The sequence below is a fragment of the Pseudophryne corroboree genome, chromosome 4 (genome assembly GCF_028390025.1).
Source record: "Pseudophryne corroboree isolate aPseCor3 chromosome 4, aPseCor3.hap2, whole genome shotgun sequence".
Taxonomy (NCBI): Eukaryota; Metazoa; Chordata; class Amphibia; order Anura; family Myobatrachidae; genus Pseudophryne; species Pseudophryne corroboree.
This window is the reverse complement of record NC_086447.1, coordinates 680,728,154-680,754,976: the sequence shown is the minus strand read 5'-3', so window position 1 is coordinate 680,754,976 and position 26,823 is coordinate 680,728,154. Positions and strand designations below refer to the sequence as shown.

General features: G+C 48.3%; 1 protein-coding gene across 15 annotated transcripts in view; it reads right to left on the bottom strand.

Annotated features, from left to right (window-relative positions):
- The window catches only part of SYNE1 (spectrin repeat containing nuclear envelope protein 1), a 965,679-nt gene that overhangs the window by 362,600 nt on the left and 576,256 nt on the right, over window positions 1-26,823 (bottom strand). For all 15 annotated transcript variants that reach the window (XM_063917854.1, XM_063917860.1, XM_063917859.1 and 12 more), the window contains 5 exons: window positions 24,448-24,591; window positions 22,592-22,756; window positions 11,755-12,072; window positions 9,190-9,345; window positions 2,123-2,293 (listed from right to left, as the gene is read on the bottom strand). In XM_063917854.1, the coding sequence (XP_063773924.1) occupies window positions 2,123-2,293; window positions 9,190-9,345; window positions 11,755-12,072; window positions 22,592-22,756; window positions 24,448-24,591 (954 nt within the window). The remainder of the gene's footprint in view (window positions 1-2,122; window positions 2,294-9,189; window positions 9,346-11,754; window positions 12,073-22,591; window positions 22,757-24,447; window positions 24,592-26,823) is intronic.

The window sequence follows — 26,823 nt, the reverse complement described above, 5'->3', positions numbered from 1 at the left end:
ACTGCAGTGCCACTCCTAGATGGGCCCGGTGTTTGTGTCGGCCACTAGGGTCGCTAATCTTACTCACACAGTCAGCTACCTCATTGCGCCTCTTTTTTTCTTTGCGTCATGTGCTGTTTGGGGAGGGTTTTTTGGAAGGGACATCCTGCGTGACACTGCAGTGCCACTCCTAGATGGGCCCGGTGTTTGTGTCGGCCACTAGGGTCGCTAATCTTACTCACACAGCTACCTCATTGCGCCTCTTTTTTTCTTTGCGTCATGTGCTGTTTGGGGAGGGTTTTTTGGAAGGGCCATCCTGCGTGACACTGCAGTGCCACTCCTAGATGGGCCCGGTGTTTGTGTCGGCCACTAGGGTCGCTAATCTTACTCACACAGCTACCTCATTGCGCCTCTTTTTTTCTTTGCGTCATGTGCTGTTTGGGGAGGGTTTTTTGGAAGGGACATCCTGCGTGACACTGCAGTGCCACTCCTAGATGGGCCCGGTGTTTGTGTCGGCCACTAGGGTCGCTTATCTTACTCACACAGCGACCTCGGTGCAAATTTTAGGACTAAAAATAATATTGTGAGGTGTGAGGTATTCAGAATAGACTGAAAATGAGTGTAAATTATGGTTTTTGAGGTTAATAATACTTTGGGATCAAAATGACCCCCAAATTCTATGATTTAAGCTGTTTTTTAGTGTTTTTTGAAAAAAACACCCGAATCCAAAACACACCCGAATCCGACAAAAAAAATTCGGTGAGGTTTTGCCAAAACGCGTTCGAACCCAAAACACGGCCGCGGAACCGAACCCAAAACCAAAACACAAAACCCGAAAAATTTCAGGCGCTCATCTCCAATATATACACGGGATGTAGTCACGCTCCCGGGGGTCGGGATCCCGGCGGTCAGCATACCGATGCCGGGATCCCGGCTGCCAGTATGCCGTCGGGGTGCCGAGGGCTATACCCACTCGTGGGTGTTCACAACACCCCTAGAGTGGGAATAGAACCTGTGGTGAGTAAAGTAAGCCACTGAGCCCATAAGGGGCTTCGTTGCACTCTCCCCCCTACCGGTATTCTGGCAGCCGGGATCCCGGTGTCGATATGCAGACCACCGGGATACCAATCGCCGGTATCCCGTACCCAATGCAAATACACATCTGCACCAAGCCCTCACTTTTAATCCTTGCATTAACCTCTAGAACTGAGCGGCTAGACACTTACGAGAGCAGTATACAAGTATTAACAAGGGGGGTAATTCCGAGTTGATCGCAGCATCAAATTTGTTAGCAGTTGGGCAAAACCATTTGCACTGCAGGTGTGGCAGATATAACATTTGCAGAGAGAATTAGATTTGGGTGGGTTGTGTTCAAACTGAAATCTAAATTGCAGTGTAAAAATAAAGCAGCCAGTATTTACCCTGCACAGAAACAAAATAACCCACCCAAATCTAACTCTCTCTGCAAATGTTATATCTGCCCCCCCTGCAGTGCACATGGTTTTACCCAACTGCTAACAAATTTGATGCTGCGATCAACTCGGAATTACCCCCAGTGCTCAATGAGAATGTTAACATTCTCCTGTCGACATTATGAATGCTGACATTTCATTCTACAGATGTTTCCTCCTACATCCTTGCTGCTAGTCATGCCATGCACACTGATATACAAATAGGACGCACAAACAGCTTATGTCGCTGTATCTGCATACAAAATGCTATGTTAAAGTGTTTTCCTGGAAATCACTGTAATGTAGCATTTCGTATGCAGATAAGCTGCTTGTGCCTCCTAGTCGCATAGTGATGCGGGAAGCATTTTCGGCAAAAAAAAAGATGCCAGACGTGAAAACAGCTGCCCGGGAGCTGTCGGCTGATTCACTCCAGGCATCTACTGTTGCATGGCGTATTGAAGCAAGATGTATGAGCACACATCTGTATTGCTTCAATAATAGGAAACACTCACAATCATAAGGGATTAATGTTTCTTACTGGTCCTCATGCTCACACACCACCTCAGCAATGATTTTATAAAGTGTACAATTTTCTTCCATGTAAAACACAATGGGACCTGCCTTTAACTTTCTAACAGATTAGGCCCTGTGCATGCATTTACCAAGCAGACATTAATGTCCAGCTCACTTACCTCCAGTTTCTTCATCTTTCTCTCCAACGCTGGCTTATCCACTACTCCGATATTTGCCGTAATATTTTGGAAGTTCTTTTGTGCTTCAGTAAACCAGTCTGTATACGATTTAATGGCCAGGTCAGACTCCTCTATACTTCTGATCTCTTCCTCAAGGAATTGGATTTGTTCCTTAAATCAGGGGAGAAATAAAATAATAAACCGAGTTAACATCAGCTCAACTATTGTGATTTGATGAAAATGCAAGTTTAATATGACAATGTTAAGTAGACAATTATGTAATTTATGTAGTTATTATACAGGAAAGAATTGGGAATCCGATAAAGAAACAGGGGAAACAGATAAAGAATTAAACATTGCATCAGAAAAATCAAAGTGACCCCCCCCCCCCCCCCCCCCAAAAAAAAAAAAAAAAAAACCCGGGATTTTAATACCTACCGGTAAATCCCTTTCTCGTAGTCCATAAGGAATACTGGGGTGAACTTAGTACGATTTGGTATAGAAGTGGTCCAAAGGAGCCGGTGCACTTTACATTTCTCCCACAGGTGCGCTGGCTCCTCCCCTTTATGCCCACTCCCACAGGCAGTTTAAGCAAAATAGTGCCCGAAGGAGAAAGGACATACTTGAGAGAAGGAACATAACAACAAGTGGTCAGATTCACACACCAGCGCATCATACAGTACAAATAAGGAATCATCTTTCTGATCCAAGCCGTTCTCTTAACATTGATTTAAGTGGAATGCAGAGACAACCTTCATCAGGAATTGCTGTCTAGTACAGAGCTCAGCTCTGTCCTTGTAAAAAACAAGTTAGAGACTTTTACATAATAAGGCCCCCAATTCGGAGACATGCCTAGCAGAAGCCAGGGCCAGCAACATCAACGTCTTCCATGTGAGGTACTTGTCTTCCAACGACAACAAGGGTCCAAACCAGGAGGACTGTAGAAAGTTTAACACTATATTCAGGTCTCAGGGTGCCGTGGGCAGCACAAACGGAGGCTGTATGTGGAGAACTCCCTGCAAGAAGGTCTGAACTTCTGGCAACACTGTCAACTTCTTCTGGAACAAAATTGAGAGAGCTGAAATCTGGACCTTAAGGGACCCCAGACGTAACCCCTTATCCACACCAGCCTGCAAAAAGCATAAGAGACGTCCTAAGTGAAATTCCGCTGGATATGTGCGTTCCTCACACCAGGAGACATATCTCCTCCAGATATGATGTTAGGATTTTGATGTTACCGGTTTTCTGGCCTGAATCATGGTTGCAATAACCTTCTTGGAAAAGCCTTTTCGATCTAGGATGTTCTGCTCAACTTCAAAGCTGTCAAACAAAGACGCCGTAAATCTGGATAGATTAACGGTCTTTGTTTTAGAAGATCTTTTCTCAGTGGCAGGGGCCACGGGTCTTTCACGGACATGTCCAGAAGATCTGCGTACCACGCCCTCCGAGGCCAATCCGGGGCAATCAGAATTGCCTGGACTCCTTGATTCCTGATTCGTTTGAGCACCCTCGGGAGCAACGGGATCGGAGGAAACAGGTAAACCGACCGATAAGGCCAAGGAGACGTCAGCGCGTCTATTGCTCTCGCTTGAGGGTCCCTGGTTCTTGAGCAATACCAGGGAAGCTTCTTGTTGAGTCGAGAAGCCATCAAGTTTATCTGTGGGCATTCCCACAAGTCAATGATCTGTTCAAACACCTGTTGGTGGAGACCCCACTCTCCTGGGTGGAGGTTATGATGACTCAGGAAGTCCGCTTCCCAGTTGTCCACCCCTGGAATAAAGATAGCGGACATGGCTCTTGCATTTCTTTCTCCCCAGAGGAATATCTTTGACACCTCTCGCATGCAGGCTCTGCTTCTTATTCCTACTTGTCGATTTATGTAAGCCACCGCTGTGGCATTGTCTGACTGAACTTGAATCGCCTGATCCCTGAGCAGAGGAGAGGCCTGACGCAGAGCATTGTAGATCACCCGAAGTTCCAGAATGTTGATTGGAATTAGGGCTTCGTGGGCTGACCATCTGCCCTGGAACTGAGCCCCTTGGGTGACAGCTCTCCATCCCCTCAGACTCGCATCTGTCATGAGGAGGATCTAATCCTGGATCCCAAAACTTCGACCTTCCAGTAGGTTTGCGGACTGCAGCCACCACAGGAGGGAAATCCTGGTTTGAGGTGACAGACGTATTATCCGGTGGATCTGAAGATGTGAACCGGACCACTTGCTCAGGAGATCCAACTGAAATGTTCTGGCATGGAACCTTCCATACTGAATCGCCTCGTAGGAGGCTACCATCTTCCCCAACAACGTTATGCAGAGATGGATAGATATTCGTGCAGGCCGGAGAATCTTCCGGACCATCTCCTGAAGTGTTCTCGCTTTGTCCTCTGAGAGGAACACCTTTTGGGCCTCCCTATCCAGTAAGATTTCCAGGAACAGGAGTCGCTGAGTCGGTTCCAGTTGGGACTTCTGGAAATTGAGGATCCACCCTTGATGTAACAGAAATTGGATAGTGCGGTCTAAATGGAGCAATAAAAGCTCCTTGGATCTTGTCTTTATCAAGAGATCGTCCAGATAAGGAACAACATTGACCCCCTGGACTCGGAGTTGGAACATCATCTCCACCATCACCTTCGTGAAGACCCTCGGAGCTGTGGACAGGCCGAAGGGTAATGCCTGAAACTGATAGTGGTCGTTCAGTAGGGCAAACCTCAGAAAGGCTTGGTGAGGGGCCAAATCGGGATATGGAGATAAGCATCCTTTATATCCAGAGAGACCATGAACTCCCATTCTTCCAGGCCCGCAATCACCGCTCGCAGGGATTTCATCTTGAACTTGAAAACCCTTCAAGGATTTTAGATTCAGAATGGGCCTTACCGAACCTTCTGGTTTCGGTATCACAAACAGGTTGGAGTAGTAACCTGTTCTTTGTTGCAACAGTGGTACTGGGACAATGACCTGGGACTGGACCAATTTGAGGATAGCTTGTTGTAGCGTAACTCTTGTATGCTCCAAAACTGGTAAGCTTGATTTGAAAAATCGTTGGGGAGGAGCTTTGTTAAACTCCAGCTTGTAGTCCTGGGAAATGAGGTCCTTTACCCAGGTATCCTGGCAAGAGTCTGCCCAGATATGGCTGAAGTGACATTGATGAGCTCCCACCTCGAGATCCCCCTGGGGTGGGGAGGCACCCTCATGCTAAGACTTTTGCGGAAGCTGTACTGGTGCTTCATTCCTGGGAAACAGCGGCAGCAGCTGGTTTTCTAGTGTTACCTCTGGTGTCTCGTGCCGCATTGGAGGCACCTCTGGCTCTTGACCTTAATCTAGAGGTCTGAAAGTAATGAGTAGATGGCCCCGGGTAGGTACGCCTAGCCAGTGGGGTCCCAGAGGGGAGAAACGTGGATTTCCCAACAGTGACTTTAGAAATCCATGTTTCCAACTCTACCCCAAAAAGCCATTCCCCTGAAAAAGGGAGAGACTCCACACTGCGCTTGGAATCTGTGTCAGCAATCCACTGATGCAACCACAAAGCTCTGCGCGCCGACACTGCCATGGTAGTAGTTTTAGCATTAATAGTGCCTATATCCTTGAGGGAGTCACAGTAAAACCAGATTATCTGTCCTTTTCCGGACACTATATTGTGTGCAATAGCGGCACTCCCCCTGTTAGTACACCCCTGTACCAGTTTCCAGTGTCTCCTGGTCCTGGAGGAGCTGTGTGTCCTTTCTGCTGCTGGAGTCTGCAGAGGAAGGCGCCAAAATACCGCTGGTTCCGCTCTGAGCAAGCTCCCGGCTTGTAATGGCGCCGCCAGCTTGTAATGGCATCTGTAATGGCGCCGGAGCTACGGATAATATTTATACTGGCAATGTTTCCAAACGTTGTACAAACCTCACACAACTTGCTAGTTTGTACTACCACTGCCAGTTGTACACACGGGGGCTATAGCGGGTCCCCCCGTGGAGGGTCCCGTATGCCGCCGCTGTGTTGCGCCGCACCAAGAACCGGGGGACCCCTCTAGCAGGGCCAGGGGCGTTTCTACAGAGGAGGGGGTCTGTGTGCACCTCCGGGTGGGCCCCCTCCTCTGCACGGCGCTGTAGACTCCGTCACTGTGCCGGAGTTTACTGTGCATGCGCAGATCTCCGGAAACATGGTGCCCGCCATGATCCGGAGACCAATTTGGCTACCGCGCATGTGCGGCGGACATTTTGGTGGTGATTTCCGCCGAGATTGCAGCTCCCGGCGCTGGACTCCGGAAAGGTAAGTATTAAAATGGGTGCAATGGGTGCGGTGTGGGGCCCCCCTGGACCCAGGGGCCCGTGTACACCGCACCCATTATAGAAACGCAAATGAGTAGGGCCCCTTGTTTGTACTCACCACTCTTCGCACCTTCAGGCAGTGTTAGGGCTGTGTGGCGTGCTGCAGTTGTGACCGCCAAGGCGCAGTGCCCTACGGAATAATAACCCCTTAGAATGGTGGTCCTGCAGCGGGGAAGCGGCTCTGACGCCTTAGGGTGTGTACACACGGTGAGATCCTTGCTATGCCCGATTTTCACTTGCGATTTCCCTTGAACTCCCTGGAGCCCAGATAGCACAGATTATGACTAACTTTTCTTGAGATATGGACTATGTGTGCTTACGATTTTGGCTTATGTGAGATTTTGGCTTATGTGAGATGTCATTGACATATGAGATGAACTAGATAGTACACCGATCTAGCAAGGATTGACTTGCCTGCACAGTCTATCTTTTCTTACGATGCCGACCTGGCGGGACCGCGCATCGGAATTGCAAGATCTGCACTAACTTTTCTTGCGATTTTGACTATATAGAAATCGGAAGAAAATATCTCACCGTGTGTACACACCCTTACAGAGGCCGGTAACCGCCCCCCACCCCCCATCCTAACTCCCACGCTGCAGGTATACTATTGCCCAGACAGTATACCTAAAATAATAAAGTTTAAAATAAAACTGAAGATAATTCCTCTGGAGCTCCCAGAGTGTGCATCCTCTCCTGAGGGCAATTTTTTCTAAACTGCCTGTGGGAGGAGACATAGAGGGGAGGAGCCAGCGCACCCTGTGGAAGAAATTTCAAGTGCACCAGCTCCTTTGGACCCTTTCTATACCCCATCGTATTAAGTTCACCCCAGTATCCCTTATGGATGCCAGAGAAATACAACAAATTAAGTATATAGTGACTGAAAATCCACTAGATCAGAAACTCCAAAGCAGTGTCCCTGCACTGTTTAAATGCACATCTATTCAGGGCTCACCCGTTGCTTTGCAGAGCAGAGCAGAGCAGTTGTGTTCAAAGGCTCTCCAAACATCCACCCCACCCCCACGGGACACTGCGGGCCGCAGGTGAAACAGCGGAACAGTGTCCTAATAGCGAGACTGTCCCGCTGGAATTTGGGACAGTTGGGAGGTATGCATAAGAGGGCAGTTAAACTGTATATACACAATAAACACTTCCAGGTCTGTGGGGAATGTTGTATACATGCACATAATGTGCGGGTGTAATGCTTCTTGCTTCTCCTCTTAACTGAGGCGAAGCGGGAAGCATCAGTGGCGATCACAGCCTAGTGCTGATGCGTTGTGTCTCTCCCTGGCTAGCTCCAGTGTGCATGTGCGAGATCCCGGTAGTCACATGAGATCTCATATGCAGCCCGCAGCCGACACCTGCCGCACACAGGGACAGCGCTGTCCCTGCTGTGGTGTATGGGTAGCCACACCAGCAGTTGTCTAAATCATTAGCTGCAGGTGTCGGAACAGTCAATGCTACTGATTGTTCATACATTGCCCTGTATATCAGTGTGCTATCTAGTAGATAGCAGAGCCGATATAGACAAGGGCACACATCTCTTCCTTTATAAATGGGGGAGAAGCAATATCAGATCACACAATGGTGCTGATACCACTTCTTCCCCTTACCAACCATCTTACATCTAATGTTCCACATTTAAAAAAAGTCCACAAAGCGGTTTTATCCTTTAAACTTCTAATTATTTTATTATCAGCTATACAGTATATATACCACACACATACTGTATAATGCATCTCTTTACAGAGAATGTTTAGTCCTGCACAACAGTCCCTCTCCCAGTGAAGCCTAAAAATCTTTATTCTCTATCATACATATACACGCTAGAGTTATTTTTATTCTCCCTTATGTGTTTTTTAAATTGCCCATTTGACATCCATAGAGCCTTATACACTGTGGCTTTAGTCGCGCCAAATAGCCCCTCTTGATGCGCCAGGTCCAAGGCGTCACGGCTGCACTAAGGGGTATATTCAATTAGGGTCGGATCCATTCCGACATGCATTTGTCGGAATGGATCCAACAACCCCTATTCAATTGCATCTCAATTCGAATTGAGATGAGACCTGTGAGCGGAGGAGAGGGGAGAGACCAGCGGGGAGTGCCGCGCTACAGCAGCGCTGCAGAAGGATGTCTCACAGCCACCAGACCTTACGGCAGTGTCCACCCGGCTTCAGCAAGCGTGACCTCACTTGCTGGAGCCGGGTGGACGCTGCCGTGAGCGTCGTGGCTGTGACACATCCTCCTGCAGCGCTGTGCTGTAGCGCTGCTCTCCCCTGTCTGCCTGCGGCTCTCCCCCGTCTCCCCGCGGCTTTCCCCCCTCTCTTCCTCTAAGGTCCCTCATTTCTTTCCGACATTTTTTTATGTCGGACAGAGATGGTCGGAAACGGGGCCAAATCCTGTTTTAAAACGATGGTACGCTACACCTCTGGAAATGGGTCAGTCGTGCTTGCCATCTCGCGACGTATGGTGTATGAGGACACATGTATGTTTGTAATGTGTCAAAGCCAAAACAGCTGAGAACTGCTGCACTAGACTAATGTAGAAAAATTATACATACTGCTCAATTCTTCAGCGGCCATCAATTTATAAGCTTCATTTTGTATAATTGCTAATGCTTGGGATTTCTAGATAAGGTATTTTTCTCTTTATAATACTGGAAACATGCAAAAAGTAAAATTAAAAGTTTACATGTGAACATGGATGACACTTGTTAGAGAAAGTTTCCGAAGAAGATTTTTGCTTAGTGAAAGGTTTACCAAAATATGAAGCCAGACAGCCTGATAGCGAGATGTGAGCAGGGTGGCCATACTGCCCATTCTGCTGCTACTCCGGCCTTCCTCCAACACCTGCTGGGCCAACGCCCCAACCTCTTCAACCTCCTCCTTGTAGACCAGCACCTCCTCATGCCAATTCTGGAAGACACACATCGGTGTCAACAAAGTTTCTTAGTTGAATATATCGAACAACAAACAACAATCACAAAGTCAAATTATTGTTAGTGAGAAAACTGGGTGTGATATGATATGTCAACAAGCAGAAAGTGACAGTCATTGGGGGAATTCAAATGTTTGAAAAGTCGGTTGGGTGTCTGTTTTTTCCTATCTAATAGACAGCAAAAAACAGACACCAACTGACTTTTCAAACAATTGAATACCCCCCCATTATCTCAACACCATAATGTTGACAGTCTCTGAATGTCGCCATTCAGGATGTTTACATGTTTAGAAAATCCTGTCATTTTCAAGTTGTAGATATTGTGAATGTCAACACTGATATTAACCCAAAACTGCCATTTGCAGCCTAACTCTAACTGCAGTCTAACCCTAACCATGGCCCTAACTGCAGCCTAACCCTAACTGCAGCTTAAAGCTGTGAACACACTAGGGCCTAGGCGATATGCTCCATGAGCGATATTGCCAGTGTTTGCTTTTGAACTCCCGGGCAAACTACCTAGTGCACTGAACGATGGGTGTCATTCCGACCCGATCGCTCGCTGCAGTTTATTGCAGCGCAACGATCGGGTCGGATCTGCACATGCGACAGCGCCGCAGTGCGCCGGCGCATGCTGGACGGCCGAAGGGCGTTGTTCCCCAGCGATCGCCTCTGCCTGATTGACAGGCAGAGGCGGTTGCTGGGCGGGAGGGGGCTGGACGTCGGCGTTAAGCCACCGTTTAGGGGGGCGCGGTCCGGCCAATGCAGGCGTGGCCGGACCGTTGGGGATGACGTCACACGCAGCCGCTGCGACCTGGGCAGCGAATAGGTTCACCCGGACAACCGCAGGAGCTGCAATAGCCGGGAGTTACTCCTCAAATGCAATGCTTTTGCATTTCTGCAGGGGGGGGGGCACTGACATGCGGGGTGGACTAGCCCTGTGCTGCGCGTCCCCCCGCATGTCTGTGTGCCTAAATTTAGCACAGCTACGATCAACTCGGAATGGCCCCGGATATCGCTAGCGATATCGTTCAGTGACATCATCCTGCACAAACCCCGAACATGCAGTTTCTGACGATACTGTCAAATTGACCTGCATGTATGGGCAACAGAACACCTCATTAATGACCCACGGTACCGTGCATCATTAACAATATAGAACGTACACATTGGACGATATTACAAATGATATCATTCAGAAGGGTCAAAAATCAGCGATATCGCCTACTGTGTATGGGGCTTAACCCGAACCATGACCCTAACTGCAGCCTAACCCTTATTGCAGCCAAACCTTAACTGCAGTTTAACCCTAGCCCTAATTGTGGCCTAATCCTAACTGCAGTCTAACCATGGCCTTAATTGCAGACTAACCCTGATTGCAGGCTAATCCTATCAGCAGACTAACTCTAACCATGACCCTAACTGTAGCCTAACTGTAACCCTAATTGCAGCCTAACCGTAATTGCAGCCTAACCCTAACCATGATGCTAACTGCAGCCTAACCCTAACTGCAGCCTAACTGTAATTGCAGTATATCCCTAACTGCAGCCAAATCCTAACTGCAGCCTAACTGCAGCCTAACCGTAATTGCAGTATATCCCTAACTGCAGCCTAACCCTAACCATCATGCCAACTACATCCTAACCCTAACTGTAGCCTAACCGTAATTGTAGCCTAACCCTAACTGCAGCCTAACCCTAACCATGATGCTAACTGCAGCCTAACCCTAACTGCAATCACCCTAACCATGACCCTAACTGCAACCTAACTCTAACTGCAGCCTAACCCCAACCATGACCCTAACCCTAACTATGAACCTAACTGCAGCTTAATCGTAACCCTAATTGCAGTATAACTCTAACTGCAGCCTCACCATAACCATAATTGCAGCTTAACCCTAACCCTAATTGTAGCCTACCCCTAACTATAACTGCAGCCTAACCTTAGTTGTAGCTGAATCTTAACTCTAAATGTATATGTCGACATTGTGGCCATCAACATTCACAATGTTGACATTTTGAACAAATCACCATTGTGGGTGGGATGCAATGCAGCCTGAGTTTGGCGTCTGTGTGGGATGTTGGCTGAACCCGGAGGTTTTTTGCCTTGTAAGTGATTGCCCCTTGTCTGAGTTCGACCAACATCCTGCACGGCTGCCGAACTCAGGCGGCATTACATCCCGCCCCATGTCGGTGTTGACAATGTGAATGTTGTATGGATACATACAAAAAATCTTAATAGGGAAATTGTACATGCTACTGTATAAGAACAACGTAACACATTTTACTTCAAGCTTTCACATAGAACAGATTACAATATTATTCAGTAATAAGAAACAGTGATGGCCTGTATACAAGATAACGCTAAGTGTGCAGGATAACTGCATTTACTTTCATCTGCTGAAGCTGGATCTCCTTTGTTGCTCTGTCTGACTGACGCCCTGTCCTGATATTCACTTTTCCTTCCACAGACATCAACCATTGATCGGTTTGCTGGAACTTTGTCTCCATCAGTTTCAGCTTGCTGAAGGCGGCATTTATCTGGCTCCTGGTCTCCGCCAGTCTCTGCTGATAAATTTGCCAGTCCTGCCTTAATGATTCCAGCTCCCTGTCTTCTGTGTGCGGAATACCCATTGGTATGACATCTTCCCTTGTGAGCAGCAGAGTGTTCAGCAGGGCCTGACCTTCTGCACAGTGCACCTGTAGCTCCTGAATTTTCATCAAAATGAGAAACGTGTCTTAGAGAATAGGTAATATTGGACAAAATAGAATTCATCGAGATTGTACTATAGTAGTATCAATTAAACATTCTTTAGTTGTTCTTATAAAACTACAATTTGACATCTTAAATCCATGTGACCTTATTCATGTGTGCTCTGACAACACCATGGCCCTCATTCCGAGTTGATCGCTCGCAAGGCGATTTTAGCAGAGTTACACACGCTAAGCCGCCGCCTACTGGGAGTGAATCTTAGCTTCTTAAAATTGCGAACGATGTATTCGCAATATTGCGATTACAAACTACTTAGCAGTTTCAGAGTAGCTTCAGACTTACTCGGCATCTGCGATCAGTTCAGTGCTTGTCGTTCCTGGTTTGACGTCACAAACACTCCCAGCGTTCGCCCAGACACTCCTCCGTTTCTCCGGCCACTCCTGCGTTTTTTCCGGAAACGGTAGCGTTTTTTCCCACACGCCCATAAAACGGCCTATTTCCGCCCAGTAACACCCATTTCCTGTCAATCACATTACGATCGCCAGACCGATGAAAAAGCCGTGAGTAAAATTACTAAGTGCATAGCAAATTTACTTGGCGCAGTCGCAGTGCGGACATTGCGCATGCGCATTAAGCGGAAAATCGCTGCGATGCGAAGATTTTTACCGAGCGAACAACTCGGAATGAGGGCCCATGTACCCCGCTTTATGAATGGTATTTCCTGAGCTAAATATACTGTATGTACAACTTTCTCTATAAAGTACACGATACTGTGCAGGAGAATCACCATTATCTGCTAGTCTTCAATGCAACTGAGTTACTGATTTTGTGCTATGGAGTCTGTTCTATGGCAGGATTTAAGCGCTAAATTGGCATACAGCACAAACACAGATTCTCCTGGATAAAATAAATACAAACCAAAAGAAACCTTATAGATGGACAATTTAAGAGCAACCAGAGGGCCATGAGTCTGATTTGGAAGTTAGCAAAAAAAGCAAGTAACTTTGGGCCTAATTCAGATCTGATCGCAGCAGCAAATTTGTTAGCAAATGGGCAAAACCATGTGCAGTGCAGGGGGAGGGCGGGGCAGATGTAACATGTGCAGAGAGAGTTAGATTTGGGTGGGGTGTGTTCAAACTGAAATCTAAATTGCAGTGTAAAAATAAAGCAGCCAGTATTTACCGTGCACAGAAATAATATAACCCACTCAAATCTAACTCTCTCTGCACATGTTATATCTGCCCCCCTGCAGTGCACATGGGGGGTAATTCTGAGTTGATCGCAGCAGCAAGTTTGTTAGCAATTGGGCAAAACAATGTGCACTGCAGGGGGGGGGGGCAGATATAACATTTGCAGAGAGAGTTAGATTTGGGTGGGTTATGTTGTTTATGTGCAGGGTAAATACTGGCTGCCTTATTTTTACACTGCAATTTAGATTTCAGTTTGAACACACCCCACCCAAATTTAACTCTCTCTGAACATGTTATATCTGCCCCTCCTGCAGTGCACATGGTTTTGCCCAACTGCTAACAAAATTGCTGCTGCGATCAGATCTGAATTAGGCCCTTTGTGTCTGGAACAAACCATCTTGCCTTGCAAGGGGAGCAAATACATTTATAATTATTCTGTATAGGGTAATAACTGGCTGCTCTATTTTAACACAACTAATTAGATTTCAGTTTGGACACACCTCACCCAAATCTAACTCTCTCTGCACATGTTACATCTGCCCCACTTGCAGTGTAACATGGGTTTGCATAAGTGCACAGTTACTTGCTTTTATTTTAATTTACTTCTAAGGGGGGTATGCAATTATATTCTGTGTGTGTGATACCCACGTTTGGGGTGTCATGGAGATATGCAAGTTCCCCCCTTATAATCCATGCTGTCTGGGAACATGTTGTTGCACAGTATAGAAAGGGTTAATTCCACCTGCACTGCCTAGCAACGGCCTCAGGAAAAGGAACAAAGCAGTAGGACACTGGGACCCAGGAGAGCTTGGCCGTTTCTCTTGCTAAGCGCGGGAGCCCTGGAGAGCTGGGGATTGGAGGAAAAGCTGCACGCTAGGCAAGGAAGGAGGGACTCACCGGAGGGCACAAAAGGAAGATCTGCGGCATGCAACGTGGATGTGCCTGGTTGGAGTGCGAGGAGGAAACGCCGCAGTCACATCTAAGGATGGGAGGCGGAGAGTGGGCCGTGCAGAGCCGATCGATGAGGACGCCGCTGCGGAGAGCGGAGGAGAGACGCGGCCGCACTGGGCCGAAGAGGAGCTGCGTGAGCGCGGAGTGGACTGAGCCGCTTGTGAAGAGGACGGGGTGCGCCGGGCAGGACGGAGTGACAGCGGCAGCTAGGAGCCGGGACCCGCCAGCAGTAACCTGCCCGCCAGTCTGCAGAGAGAGAGAGAGCCGGGACCCGCCAGCCATCACCCGCCTGCCAGCCGCTGGGGAGATCCAGACACCACCGCTAACCTGCCAGGGAACTGGTAAGCCGTTGCACCCACACTGTACCACCAACGATTCTGTTCTGGGAGAGAAGGATCAGGACAAACCAGGAGCAGTTAATCCTTGCTCCCCTGCCCATTAGCTCAAGGTTGCTGTAAGACTAACAGCCTTACCGGTATTATTAGTGCCACACGTAAGAGATCAAAGAGAGACATTGAGATCAGTTCATCACTGACCCCCAGAACTACCTCACAGTCTTAAGCACTTACACCTGAGGGAGCACTTAATAATTGATGCCTGGCATTGATAGAGAATCTTCATTGTGACCCAATCCCGCTTCCATAAGCTGTCCCCATTGCTGGTATATGCCAATTACTGCTTGAACTGGAAGTAACTATATTCTATATACTAAGTGACTTTTGTGATTCATCTGAATGGACACTTGGACTTCTCCGGATTGTGTGTAACGTTAAACTTTTCTTTTATTTGAGTTTCCACCGCCACTTAGTGGCTCATTAGTACACTAGATGAGCATTCTTGCCTCAGTCTTACTAAATGGTAATCTTATAGTAAGTTGCCTTATGGAAGTAAGCCAGATTTGCTAACCCGCACTTATGCCTATTAAGCAGATGATATGTGATAGCACTTATGCCTATTAAGCAGATGATATGTGATAGCACTTATACCTATTAAGCAGATGATATGTGATAATACCCATGTTCGTTTTACAAATGTTATGCGATGAGCCGCAGTGTGCCTTTTGAAGTACAATTGACTTGCTAGCTGACCCGCGAGGTCATTTAAAAGATGATTTTCCTTTTTGGTTAAATAAACGTGCTGTCACCATCCGTTTGCATCTCCTTGATCAGTGGGGTCCTCCTTGGGGTGATTATTCTTCTGCCACAGGCTCATGAGAAGGAAGTCGTGAGAGGTCCCGAATCCGCCAACATTGTCTTGAAGCGCAGGTACAACACTACAACTCCACACACACACAGGGGTGATATTACAATCTTGGCGTCTACGAACAGGATTAAAGATACCCTTGTGAACGGTGAGATGTTGCAGTCGCAAGATGCACCAGACACGGGAGACCAACCGCAGTCGGCAGATTCTACCCCGAGCCACAGAAGATCGCCGGTTACACCCAACCCAGCACCTCCAGTGGCAGTAATACTGAGAGCACCAATGCCGACAGCACCAATCACCATGCCATATTACTTTGAGGCCCCCTGGCTTCCCCAATACTCAGGTGACAACCGCGTGCGGGGCACCAGTTCTTTCAGGGAATTTAAGGAAAAGTTACACTCCATGTTCCGGTTATACACGCTGAGAGAGGAACAGCGGGCAGAGATCGTCATCGGCCAGCTAAAAGGGTCTGTGCTACGGGAGGCATGATCGTGGTCGGGCGCAGACTGAAAGACGGCCAAAAGAATCCTAAAGAAACTGGCCAGCATCTATAACTCCCAATCCATCGCAGAACTGAAGGGGCGATTATATGCCCGAAAACAACAACCGCAAGAATCATTGCGAGACTTTGCCCTGGGGTTACAAGAAGCGATGCGAGCAATCCAAGCTAGAGCTCCAAGGGAAAGAGAACATGTCGATGAAACTTTGACGGACCTATTTATTGAAGGAGCCCAGAGTGAAACAACAAGAGCCCAGCTGAGAATGTGGAGAAAACAGAAGCCCAATTGCGCATTCCCCGAATTTAAGGAAACCTCCATAGACATACTGGGATTGAATCAGAACACAGACGCAGAATATGGGGCGACCTCTGAACTTACCGAGGATGAAGAGGGCGACGAGGCACAACTGTATTTGATGGCCGAACCCAGCAAGCCTAAACGTATCACCACTCAGCAGGTCCAAGCCAGCCAAGATCCGATCGGGGGGCTCACTAATGCTGTCACAGAGATGATGAAAGAAATCCGAGACATACGCTTGGAACGGGAAAAGAATAAACGCGGAGGCTAGCGGTGCAATTCGAGTGGACGAAACAGACAACGGGAAGTCCCGCGAGGCTCAGGACGACGCCCCACCGATCAGTTTGATGCACAGGGGAGACTCATCTGTCGGCGCTGCAAGTTGAGTGGGCATGTTGAGCGCAAATGTGAAGTCGAGCCTTTAAACGACGTGACCCAGAGGCGAGGGACCGACCCTCGGGAAGAACCTCGCAAATAGGTCCATCGGCACCGGAATGGTGGCCACAATATGTGGGCAAGTGTCCCCACTTGAAGATTAGGATCAACGGAATAGAAATGGCAGCTCTCTTAGATACCGGATCTCAAGTGACGACCATTCAACTCATTGAGTACCGGAAACACTGGAAGGAGAGCGAGATCGTTACACCACCTACCACCTGGCTCAGTCTACTGGCCAAGACTGGTCAAAAAATTCAGTTCAGTGGCTACTGGGAGGCTGATTTATCTATTGGTGAAGCACGGCTAGCCATCAAGGCTGTTTGATCACGACTTCCTGCAATGAACACCTACCACCTGTCATTTTGGGGATGAACGTGCTGAAAAGTTGTCCTGATGAGTTGGTGGAGGCCCTCAGGATGGAGATGAAGTCTGCATCCCCGAGAGAATGGTTCACTAATCCCAAAGGAGAGGTGGGCAAGGCCAGAGTCACGGACCGCCGACCCATTATACTTCAGCCCAATGCTGAACACGTGATATGGTGTAAAGCCAGAATCGGCACTGGTGGGCGGGATTACGAAGCGGTCATCGAAGCCTGTGACCCCGATGGGCATCGGCCATGGCACTGGCTAGAGTGGAACGTGGAAGAGTTCCAGTCCGGGTACTCAATCCGCACAGTTACCCGATCCGACTGTTTCGGAACTGCCCCGTGGCCAGCGTGGTGTGGGTCGACTTCCAAGACGTGTTGGGAGAAACCGTGCCCGGAACCCAACAGAGGACTGTGACCAGCCAATCCAGCCTAATCACCACGGATACCCCATGGTGGAACGAGATCCAAATCGGAAATGCGGATACACCAGAGGACCAACGATATCAAGTCGTGTGCAGGAATGCCGGGGCTTTCAGCCAGCACCCAGCTGACTTTGGTAGAGCAGAGGGGGTGCAACACCACATTCCCACCGGAGTGAGTCCGCCAATCAAAGAGAGACACAGGCCGCTCCCCCGGCCAGGTACCAACCGGTACAAACCATGATCAGCGAGATGCAAGAGGCTGGTGTGATCAAGGAGAGCCACAGTCCGTGGGCCGCCCCGCTGGTCATCGCCAAGAAGGACGGCAGCCTTCGTTTCTGCGTCGACTACAGGAGGTTGAATGCAGTCACCCACAAGGACGCATATCCATTACCACGAATTGAGGAGTCCCTGACTGCCCTGAAGACCGCTGTCTATTTCTCGACCTTGGATTTGACCAGCGGGTACTGGCAGATTCCGATGGCCCCGGAAGATCGGGAGAAAACGGCTTTCACCACCCCCATGGGCCTCTTCGAATTCGATAGAATGCCGTTCAGACTCTGCAATGCCCCTGCCACCTTCCAGAGGGTCATGGAACACTACTTGGGCCATCGTAACTTCGAGATGGTCCTCCTGTATCCTGATGACGTGATCATCTTTTCGAAAACATACGAGGACCACCTGGAACACTTGGAGGAAGTGTTCGGACAACTGACTCGCTGTGGCCTGAAGTTGAAGCCGTCCAAATGCCACCTCCTGAAGCCAAAATTGCAATACCTCGGACACATTGTGAGCGCTGAAGGGGTAAAGCCAGACCCAGAAAAGATCCGCGTGGTGCGCGACTGGCAAGTACCAAAGACCGTCAAAGACGTACGCAGCTTTCTGGAGTTCGTTGGATACTACAGACGCTTTATTGAGAATTTTGCTAAAGTAGCCTCCCCTCTGCATGAGCTCCTGCGTGGAAAATCGGGCCAGGAGAGGCAAAGTACAGCAGTGGTCGCATGGACCGAAGACCACCAAGCATCTTTTAAACAGCTGAAGCAGTCACTCGTCGAAGCACCTTTCCTAGCCTACCCTGACTACGAGAAACCCTTTCAGGTCTATACTGATGCCAGCCACCGCAGCCTGGGAGCTGTGCTATCGCAAATACAGAATGGCCGGGAAAGGGTGATTGCCTACGCCAGTCGGGGCCTCAGGAAGACAGTACGCAATAACGAAAACTACAGCACATTTAAACTGGAACTGCTCGCCCTGATCTGGGCTGTGACGGAGAAGTTAAAAAATTACTTGGCTGCCACCCCTTTCGTGATTGTCACTGACAACAACCCCTTTGCCCACCTATCCACAGCCCGGCTGGGCGCAATGGATCAGAGATGGTTGTCACGCTTGGCCAACTTCCGGAGGAGGAAGGAGGAAGGAAGGAGGAGGAAGAACGAGATTGGGATGAAGACGTCGAGACTCCGGTCTTCAAGGTCCCTAAAACGCAAAGACGTATGGTCACCTCCTACCCTGTTGTTGTCACCACACACCCCTCGCCTGAACCAAGTCTACGTGACAAGAGAGGATTCGATTGGGAGGAAATCCAGGAAGAAAGTTCGGTGATTCGGAACCTTAAAGAACTTCTCCGCCGGAATGGTCGGCTGACCAGAGTACAGAGAACTAACACAGATCAAGAGTTAATCAAACTATTGAGACACCGTGATCACCTGAGTCTTCGACAAGTACTCGTCATTCGCACAAGTCTTGACCCTGGGACCCATCAGCCCATTCATCAGATCGTGGTACCAAAAGAACAAGCCCACTCCTTACTCACCGCTTACCACAACCAGTCCGGCCATTTCGGGACACAGAAAACTGAGGCAACTCTGAGGAAGCGGTACTTCTGGATCGGAATGCGGGATGATGTAGAAAGATGGTGCCGTGACTGTGCAAGTTGCAACCTGAAGCGCCCGGCCGAAGCCACTCAGAAAGACTCCCTTCACTCAATTCCCAGCAGCCGTCCGGCTGAATTGGTGGTCTTAGACCATGTAAATCTGGAACCAAGCTCCACCGGTGTCCAATATGCCCTCACGATCATGGACCACTATAGCCACTTCTTGGTGGTAGTCCCCGCACGCGATCTAACCGCGAAGACTACAGCTGAACTCTTCACGAAGCATTTCGTACGGCCTTACGGATATCCTGAACGGGTCCTGACGGACCAGGGCCCTGCCTTTGAGTCTCAATTGTTCCACCAGCTATGCTCCATGTATGGATGCCGGAAATTGAGGACCACAGCCTATCACCCGCAGGGAAATGGTCTTTGCGAGAGAGCCAACCAGACCGTTATAGGGATGCTCCGAAGCCTCTCGGCAGAAGCTAGGGCCCGGTGGCCCACTCTCCTACCAGAAATGGCGTACCTATACAACAACACGGAACACTGTTCAACAGGATTCACGCCCTTCTATCTGATGTTTGGAAGGCAAGGCAGACTCCCCAAGGATCTGGAGTTGACTCTGGAGGTGGACAAACCCAGTACTCAGCAAACTGACTGGGTGCATGAGCACCGGCACCGCATCGAGACCGCCAGACAAGTTGTAGCCAAGCGACTGGAAGTCGTACACGCCAGGCAAGAGAGAAACTACAATGTTAACGCACGGCCGGTGCCTCTACAGATAGGCAACAGAGTGTGGCGAAAGAAAAATCGCCGGACCAGGAAACACTTCCGAAGAACCTATACCGCAGAGGGAGATGAGTCCTGTGGCGGAGGGATGGGAGCCCCAGGGATGTATTCCACTTGATGACCCCATTAAGTTGCTAATGTTTATGGGGAGCGCTATTCCCTGCCCCATTGTCTGGAGCACGACTCCAGAGTCGACCGATGACGGACTCACCAGTAACGGCCAATGGTCTCGTCCAGGTGTTTCTGATGCTGAAAGCGAACCCAATGTAATCGGTGTCAGGAGGTCAGAACGCAGCACTAAAGGCGTTCTGCCCTTGCGCTACCGAGAATAGAATGTATAATGTGCTAAATGTAAATATGTTCATGCCGAATTTGATTATCTTTAATTGGTGAACATTGTCATCAAAAGGCTGCTTCTCAGGGCTGTTAAGTCACTTTGGCAGAGTGCGCGTGAGGACACGCATAATGTGATACCCACGTTTGGGGTGTCATGGAGTTATGCAAGTTCCCCCCCTATAATCAATGCTGTCTGGGAACATGTTGTTGCACAGTATAGAAAGGGTTAATTCCCCCTGCACTGCCTAGCAACGGCCTCAGGAAAAGGAACAGAGCAGTAGGACACTGGGACCCAGGAGAGCTTGGCCGTTTCCCTTGCTAAGCGCGGGAGCCCTGGAGAGCTGGGGATTGGAGGAAAAGCTGCGCGCGAGGCAAGGAAAGAGGGACTCACCGGAGGGCACAAAAGGAAGATCTGCGGCATGCAACGTGGGTGTGCCGGGTTGGAGTGCGAGGAGGAAACGCCACCGTCACATCTAAGGATGAGAGGCAGAGAGAGGGCCGTGCAGAGCCGATCGATGAGGACGCCGCTGTGGAGAGACGCGGCCGCACTGGGCTAAAGAGGAGCTGCGTGAGCGCGGTGTGGACTGAGCCGCGTGTGAAGAGGACGGGGCGCGCCGGGAAGGACGGAGTGACAGCGGCAGCTAGGAGCCGGGACCCGCCAGCAGTAACGCGGCCGCCAGTCTGCAGAGAGAGAGAGAGCCGGGACCCGCCAGCCATCACCCGCCTGCCAGCCGCTGGGGAGATCCAGACACCACCGCTAACCTGCCAGGGAACTGGTAAGCCGTTGCACCCACACTGTACCACCAACGATTCTGTTCTGGGAGAGAAGGATCAGGACAAACCAGGAGCAGTTAACCCTTGCTCCCCTGCCCATTAGCTCAAGGTTGCTGTAAGACTAACAGCCTTACCGGTATTATTAGTGCCACACGTAAGAGATCAAAGAGAGACATTGAGATCAGTTCATCACTGACCCCCAGAACTACCTCACAGTCTACCACTCTTGAGGACCCCTTTTTCTTTAGTCAGGTCCAGCGATAACGGCCCAAGTTAGTGATCCAGGCAGCGGCTGCTCTAAAGACATCAAAGCACTTACACCTGAGGGAGCACTAAATAATTAATGCCTGGCCTTGAGAGAGAATCTTCATTGTGACGCAATCCCGCTTCCATAAGCTGTCCCCCTTGCTGGTATATGCCAATTACTGCTTGAACTGGAAGTGACTATATTCTATATACTAAGTGACTTTTGTGATTCATCTGAATGGACTTCTCCGGATTGTGTGTAACGTTAAACTTTTCTTTTATTTGAGTTTCCACCGCCACTTAGTGGCTCATTAGTACACTAGATGAGCATTCTTGCCTCAGTCTTACTAAATGGTAATCTTATAGTAAGTTGCCTTATGGAAGTAAGCCAGATTTGCTAACCCGCACTTATGCCTATTAAGCAGATGATATGTGATAGCACTTATGCCTATTAAGCAGATGATATGTGATAATACCCATGTTCGTTTTACAAATGTTATGCGATGAGCCGCAGTGTGCCTTCTGAAGTACAATTGACTTGCTAGCTGACCCGCGAGGTCATTTAAAAGATGATTTTCCTTTTTGGTTAAATAAACGTGCTGTCACCATCCGTTTGCATCTCCTTGATCAGTGGGGTCCTCCTTGGGGTGATTATTCTTCTGCCACAGGCTCCTGAGAAGGAAGTCGTGAGAGGTCCCGAATCCGCCAACATCGTCTGGAAGCGCAGGTACGACACTACAACTCCACACACACACAGGGGTGCTATTACATGTGCGAGCGTAGTTGTATCTGCATATGAAAGTACCATTTCGTATGCAGTTACAGCCGCAGATGCACACAGAATAAAGGCATGCTGCATATCATTTTTGTCAGCAGTGTCGGCAAAAAAGAAGCCTGATGCTAATATAGTTGCATGGGAACTGACAGGACACTCACACCAGAAATTTCCCGCTACGTGGCTTACCGAGGACACATCTGTAGTGTGCATGTGACATGCACATGTACGGTATATACTATATGAGTATATTTTTGGCATGTCTACACTGTACCAGACCACTGGAAATCATCCAAAATATGATACAGTTCGGTTACAGCAGTTTGCTATTTCATGTAAACATCCTGGGATTACCTGCAGTTCCTTTAGAGTAGTATCATACATGTCAGTATCACCATCAATCAGGACTAGACAGTCCAACTTTTCTGTCTTTTGCTGGAGCCAATGTTCAAACACTCTAAGCCCATTCTGATAATCTTTGTGGTCTGAGACTATTTTAACTGCTCTGGAAATGGCCTCCTGTTAAAGAGTACAAAAAGCATTATTATATTATTATATTAACAACAAGTTTAAACACTTTTTACCGTAAGCACTAAAACATTTTTTTTAAACATAAGTAATAATAATAATAAACTTCATCACAGACAAGTTTTACCAATAGTGCAAAATCTAAATAATCTGTGCCACATTGTGCATTACCATATGCACTTTTTGGCCACAGTGCATTTACAACACCTTGGCCAAGGGGGAACTGGACGGGCATTGTACTAGACCCCTGGTGAAAGTTGTGTGCTCATGATAATGATGGCTGCTGGCCACGTCTAAATGCATCTAAGACACACCGAATTCTGCACATAGTATAACTGCTGGTGCTGCGGTCTAAGGGGTCATTCAGATCTGATCACTGATGTGTGTTTTCGCACAGCGGGTGACCAGATCCGAACTGCGTATGTGTATGCACCTCAATGCGCAGACGTGATGGCCAGCGACGGGTTTGTGCGAAGGATCCATTCGCACGGGCCTTCGCAAGGAGATTGACAGGAAGAAGGTGTTTGTGGGTGGCAACTGACCGTTTTCAGGGAGTGTCTGGAATAACGCAGGTGGGACCAAGCGTTTAAGGGAGGGTGTCTGATGTCAAATCCGGTCCCAAACAGACTGATATGATCGCAGCGGCTGAGTAAGTCCTGGGCTGCGCAAAGACTGCACAAAATCAGTTTGTGCAGCTCTGCTACACATGCATTCGCACACTTGCACAGTGAAAATACACTCCCACTGTAGGCGGCGACTATCTGATTTCAGGACAGCAAAAATTGCTGCCTAGTGATCAGATCTGAATTACCCCCTAATAGAAGGACACAGTGCGCTGAATACTCCTTTCTAAAAAATAAAGACAGGGAAGGGATAAGGCTGCTGATATGTCTATTATGGGTTTATTTACAAAAGGTCGATTTTCATTTATATACATTTTTTGTTTATTTATATATATATATTTTTTAAATCAATTCGAATCGGTAACACTAAGTCAACCTTTGGTAAATATACCACTCATTATGGACTTTACATTTTATACTTAAATCTTGTTCAATTTGTTTTACCAGGCTCCATGCGACTTGGCCTTGGGAGCTTATTATGTAGACTTTCCTGCAGCAACGGTAATGTGTATGAATTGTGAACTGTGATTTTGCCCATTTTTGTGCGCACAGGGAAGTCACGCCTCCTGTGGTGTTCCAGGTGCCTCTGTTCTTGTAATACCCCTTTCAGACATGTGACCCAGGAATTTGCCGGGTCTAGCAGCTGTGACCCTGGTCGGGAAAACGGGGCTTACTCCCGGGTTGTGTCCTTTCACACATGCAGTAATCCCAGGTTGATGCACGTTCAGGTGTATACACCCGGGATTTAGCTGCATGTCTATAAGGGGTATTATTTGCCAGGGAGGGAGGCGCATTAGTTGACTATGCAGGGTTCTTCACATGTAACATTATCTGTAACTAAAAGCAGAATTTTTTTCACCAGGCACATTTTACGTTTGTGCTTAGATGTAAATGACATCCAACTGAGAATAATATCCACAGTACTGTATTATTTATATTCCTTATTTAATGTGTTTATATGTGCTAATTATATTTTAGGGAAACACATAAAATGTAAAGATTATAAGATAAAATTTGTCATCATTTGTCCATGTACACCATAATAGAACCTTGCATTACCTTTGTCTTCTCTTTCAGTGTATTGTAGCGTTCCTGCAGGTCCTGGAGCTCCAGCTGGGTAACGTAATGTTCGGTCATGCTGGATCCCTTCTTTTCTATGGTGTCTAATAAGCTGCCATGACTTAAAACTTCTTCATTTAGTAACTATAAGAATATACAGAATACCATTAGCTCAGCCGTCAATGGCTTTGTAATCTTTATTTTCCAGATATAAAACCAAATACAAAGTTTATATTGCCAATAATAAGAATTTACTTACCGATAATTCTATTTCTCGGAGTCCGTAGTGGATGCTGGGGTTCCTGAAAGGACCATGGGGAATAGCGGCTCCGCAGGAGACAGGGCACAAAAAAGTAAAGCTTTTACCAGATCAGGTGGTGTGCACTGGCTCCTCCCCCTATGACCCTCCTCCAGACTCCAGTTAGGTACTGTGCCCGGACGAGCGTACACAATAAGGGAGGCAATTTGAATCCCGGGTAAGACTCATACCAGCCACACCAATCACACCGTACAACTTGTGATCTAAACCCAGTTAACAGTATGATAACAGAAAGAGCCTCTTAAAGATGGCTCCTTAACAATATAACCCGAATTTGTTAACAATAACTATGTACAGTATTGCAGATAATCCGCACTTGGGATGGGCGCCCAGCATCCACTACGGACTCCGAGAAATAGAATTATCGGTAAGTAAATTCTTATTTTCTCTATCGTCCTAAGTGGATGCTGGGGTTCCTGAAAGGACCATGGGGATTATACCAAAGCTCCCAAACGGGCGGGAGAGTGCGGATGACTCTGCAGCACCGAATGAGAGAATTCCAAGTCCTCTTTTGCCAGGGTATCAAATTTGTAGAATTTTACAAACGTGTTTTCCCCCGACCACGTAGCTGCTCGGCAGAATTGTAATGCCGAGACCCCTCGGGCAGCCGCCCAAGATGAGCCCACCTTCCTTGTGGAATGGGCCTTAACAGATTTAGGCTGTGGCAGGCCTGCCACAGAATGAGCAAGTTGAATTGTGTTACAAATCCAACGAGCAATCGTCTGCTTAGAAGCAGGGGCACCCAACTTGTTGGGTGCATATAGTATCAACAGCGAGTCAGATTTTCTGACTTCAGCCGTCCTTGAAATGTATATTTTTAAGGCTCTGACAACGTCCAACAACTTGGAGTCCTCCAAGTCGCCAGTGGCCGCAGGCACCACAATAGGTTGGTTCAGGTGAAACGCTGATACCACCTTAGGGAGAAAATGCGGACGAGTCCTCAGTTCTGCCCTATCCGAATGGAAGATTAGATAAGGGCTTTTATAAGATAAAGCCGCCAATTCAGATACTCTCCTGGCGGAAGCCAGGGCCAGTAACATAGTCACTTTCCATGTGAGATATTTAAAATCCACCTTTTTCAATGGTTCAAACCAATGGGATTTGAGGAAATCTAAAACTACATTTAGATCCCACGGTGCCACCGGAGGCACCACAGGAGGCTGTATATGCAGTACTCCTTTAACAAAAGTCTGTACCTCAGGAACTGAGGCCAATTCTTTTTGGAAGAATATTGACAGGGCCGAAATTTGAACCTTAACAGATCTCAATTTGAGACCCATAGACAATCCTGATTGTAGGAAAAGTAGGAAACGACCCAGTTGAAATTCCTCCGTCGGAACACTCCGATCCTCGCACCACGCGACATATTTTCGCCAAATGCGGTGATAATGTTTCGCGGTGACTTCCTTCCTTGCCTTAATCAAGGTAGGAATGACTTCTTCTGGAATGCCTTTCCCTTTTAGGATCTGGCGTTCAACCGCCATGCCGTCAAACGCAGCCGCGGTAAGTCTTGAAAGAGACAGGGACCCTGTTGTAGCAGGTCCCTTCTCAGAAGTAGAGGGCACGGGTCGTCCGTGACCAACTCTTGAAGTTCCGGGTACCAAGTCCTTCTTGGCCAATCCGGAGCCACTAGTATTGTTCTTACTCCTCCTCACCGTATAATCTTCAATACCTTTGGTATGAGAGGCAGAGGAGGAAACACATATACTGATTTGTACACCCAAGGTGTTACCAGTGCGTCCACAGCTATTGCCTGTGGATCTCTTGACCTGGCGCAATACTTGTCCAGTTTCTTGTTGAGGCGAGACGCCATCATGTCTACCATTGGTCTTTCCCAACAGTTTATTAGCATGTGGAAGACTTCTGGATGAAGACCCCCCTCTCCCGGGTGAATATCGTGTCTGCTGAGGAAGTCTGCTTCCCAGTTGTCCACGCCCGGGAAGAACACTGCTGACAGTGCTATTACGTGATTCTCCGCCCAGCGAAGAATCTTGGCAGCTTCTGCCATTGCACTCCTGCTTCTTGTGCCGCCCTGTCTGTTTACATGGGCGACCGCC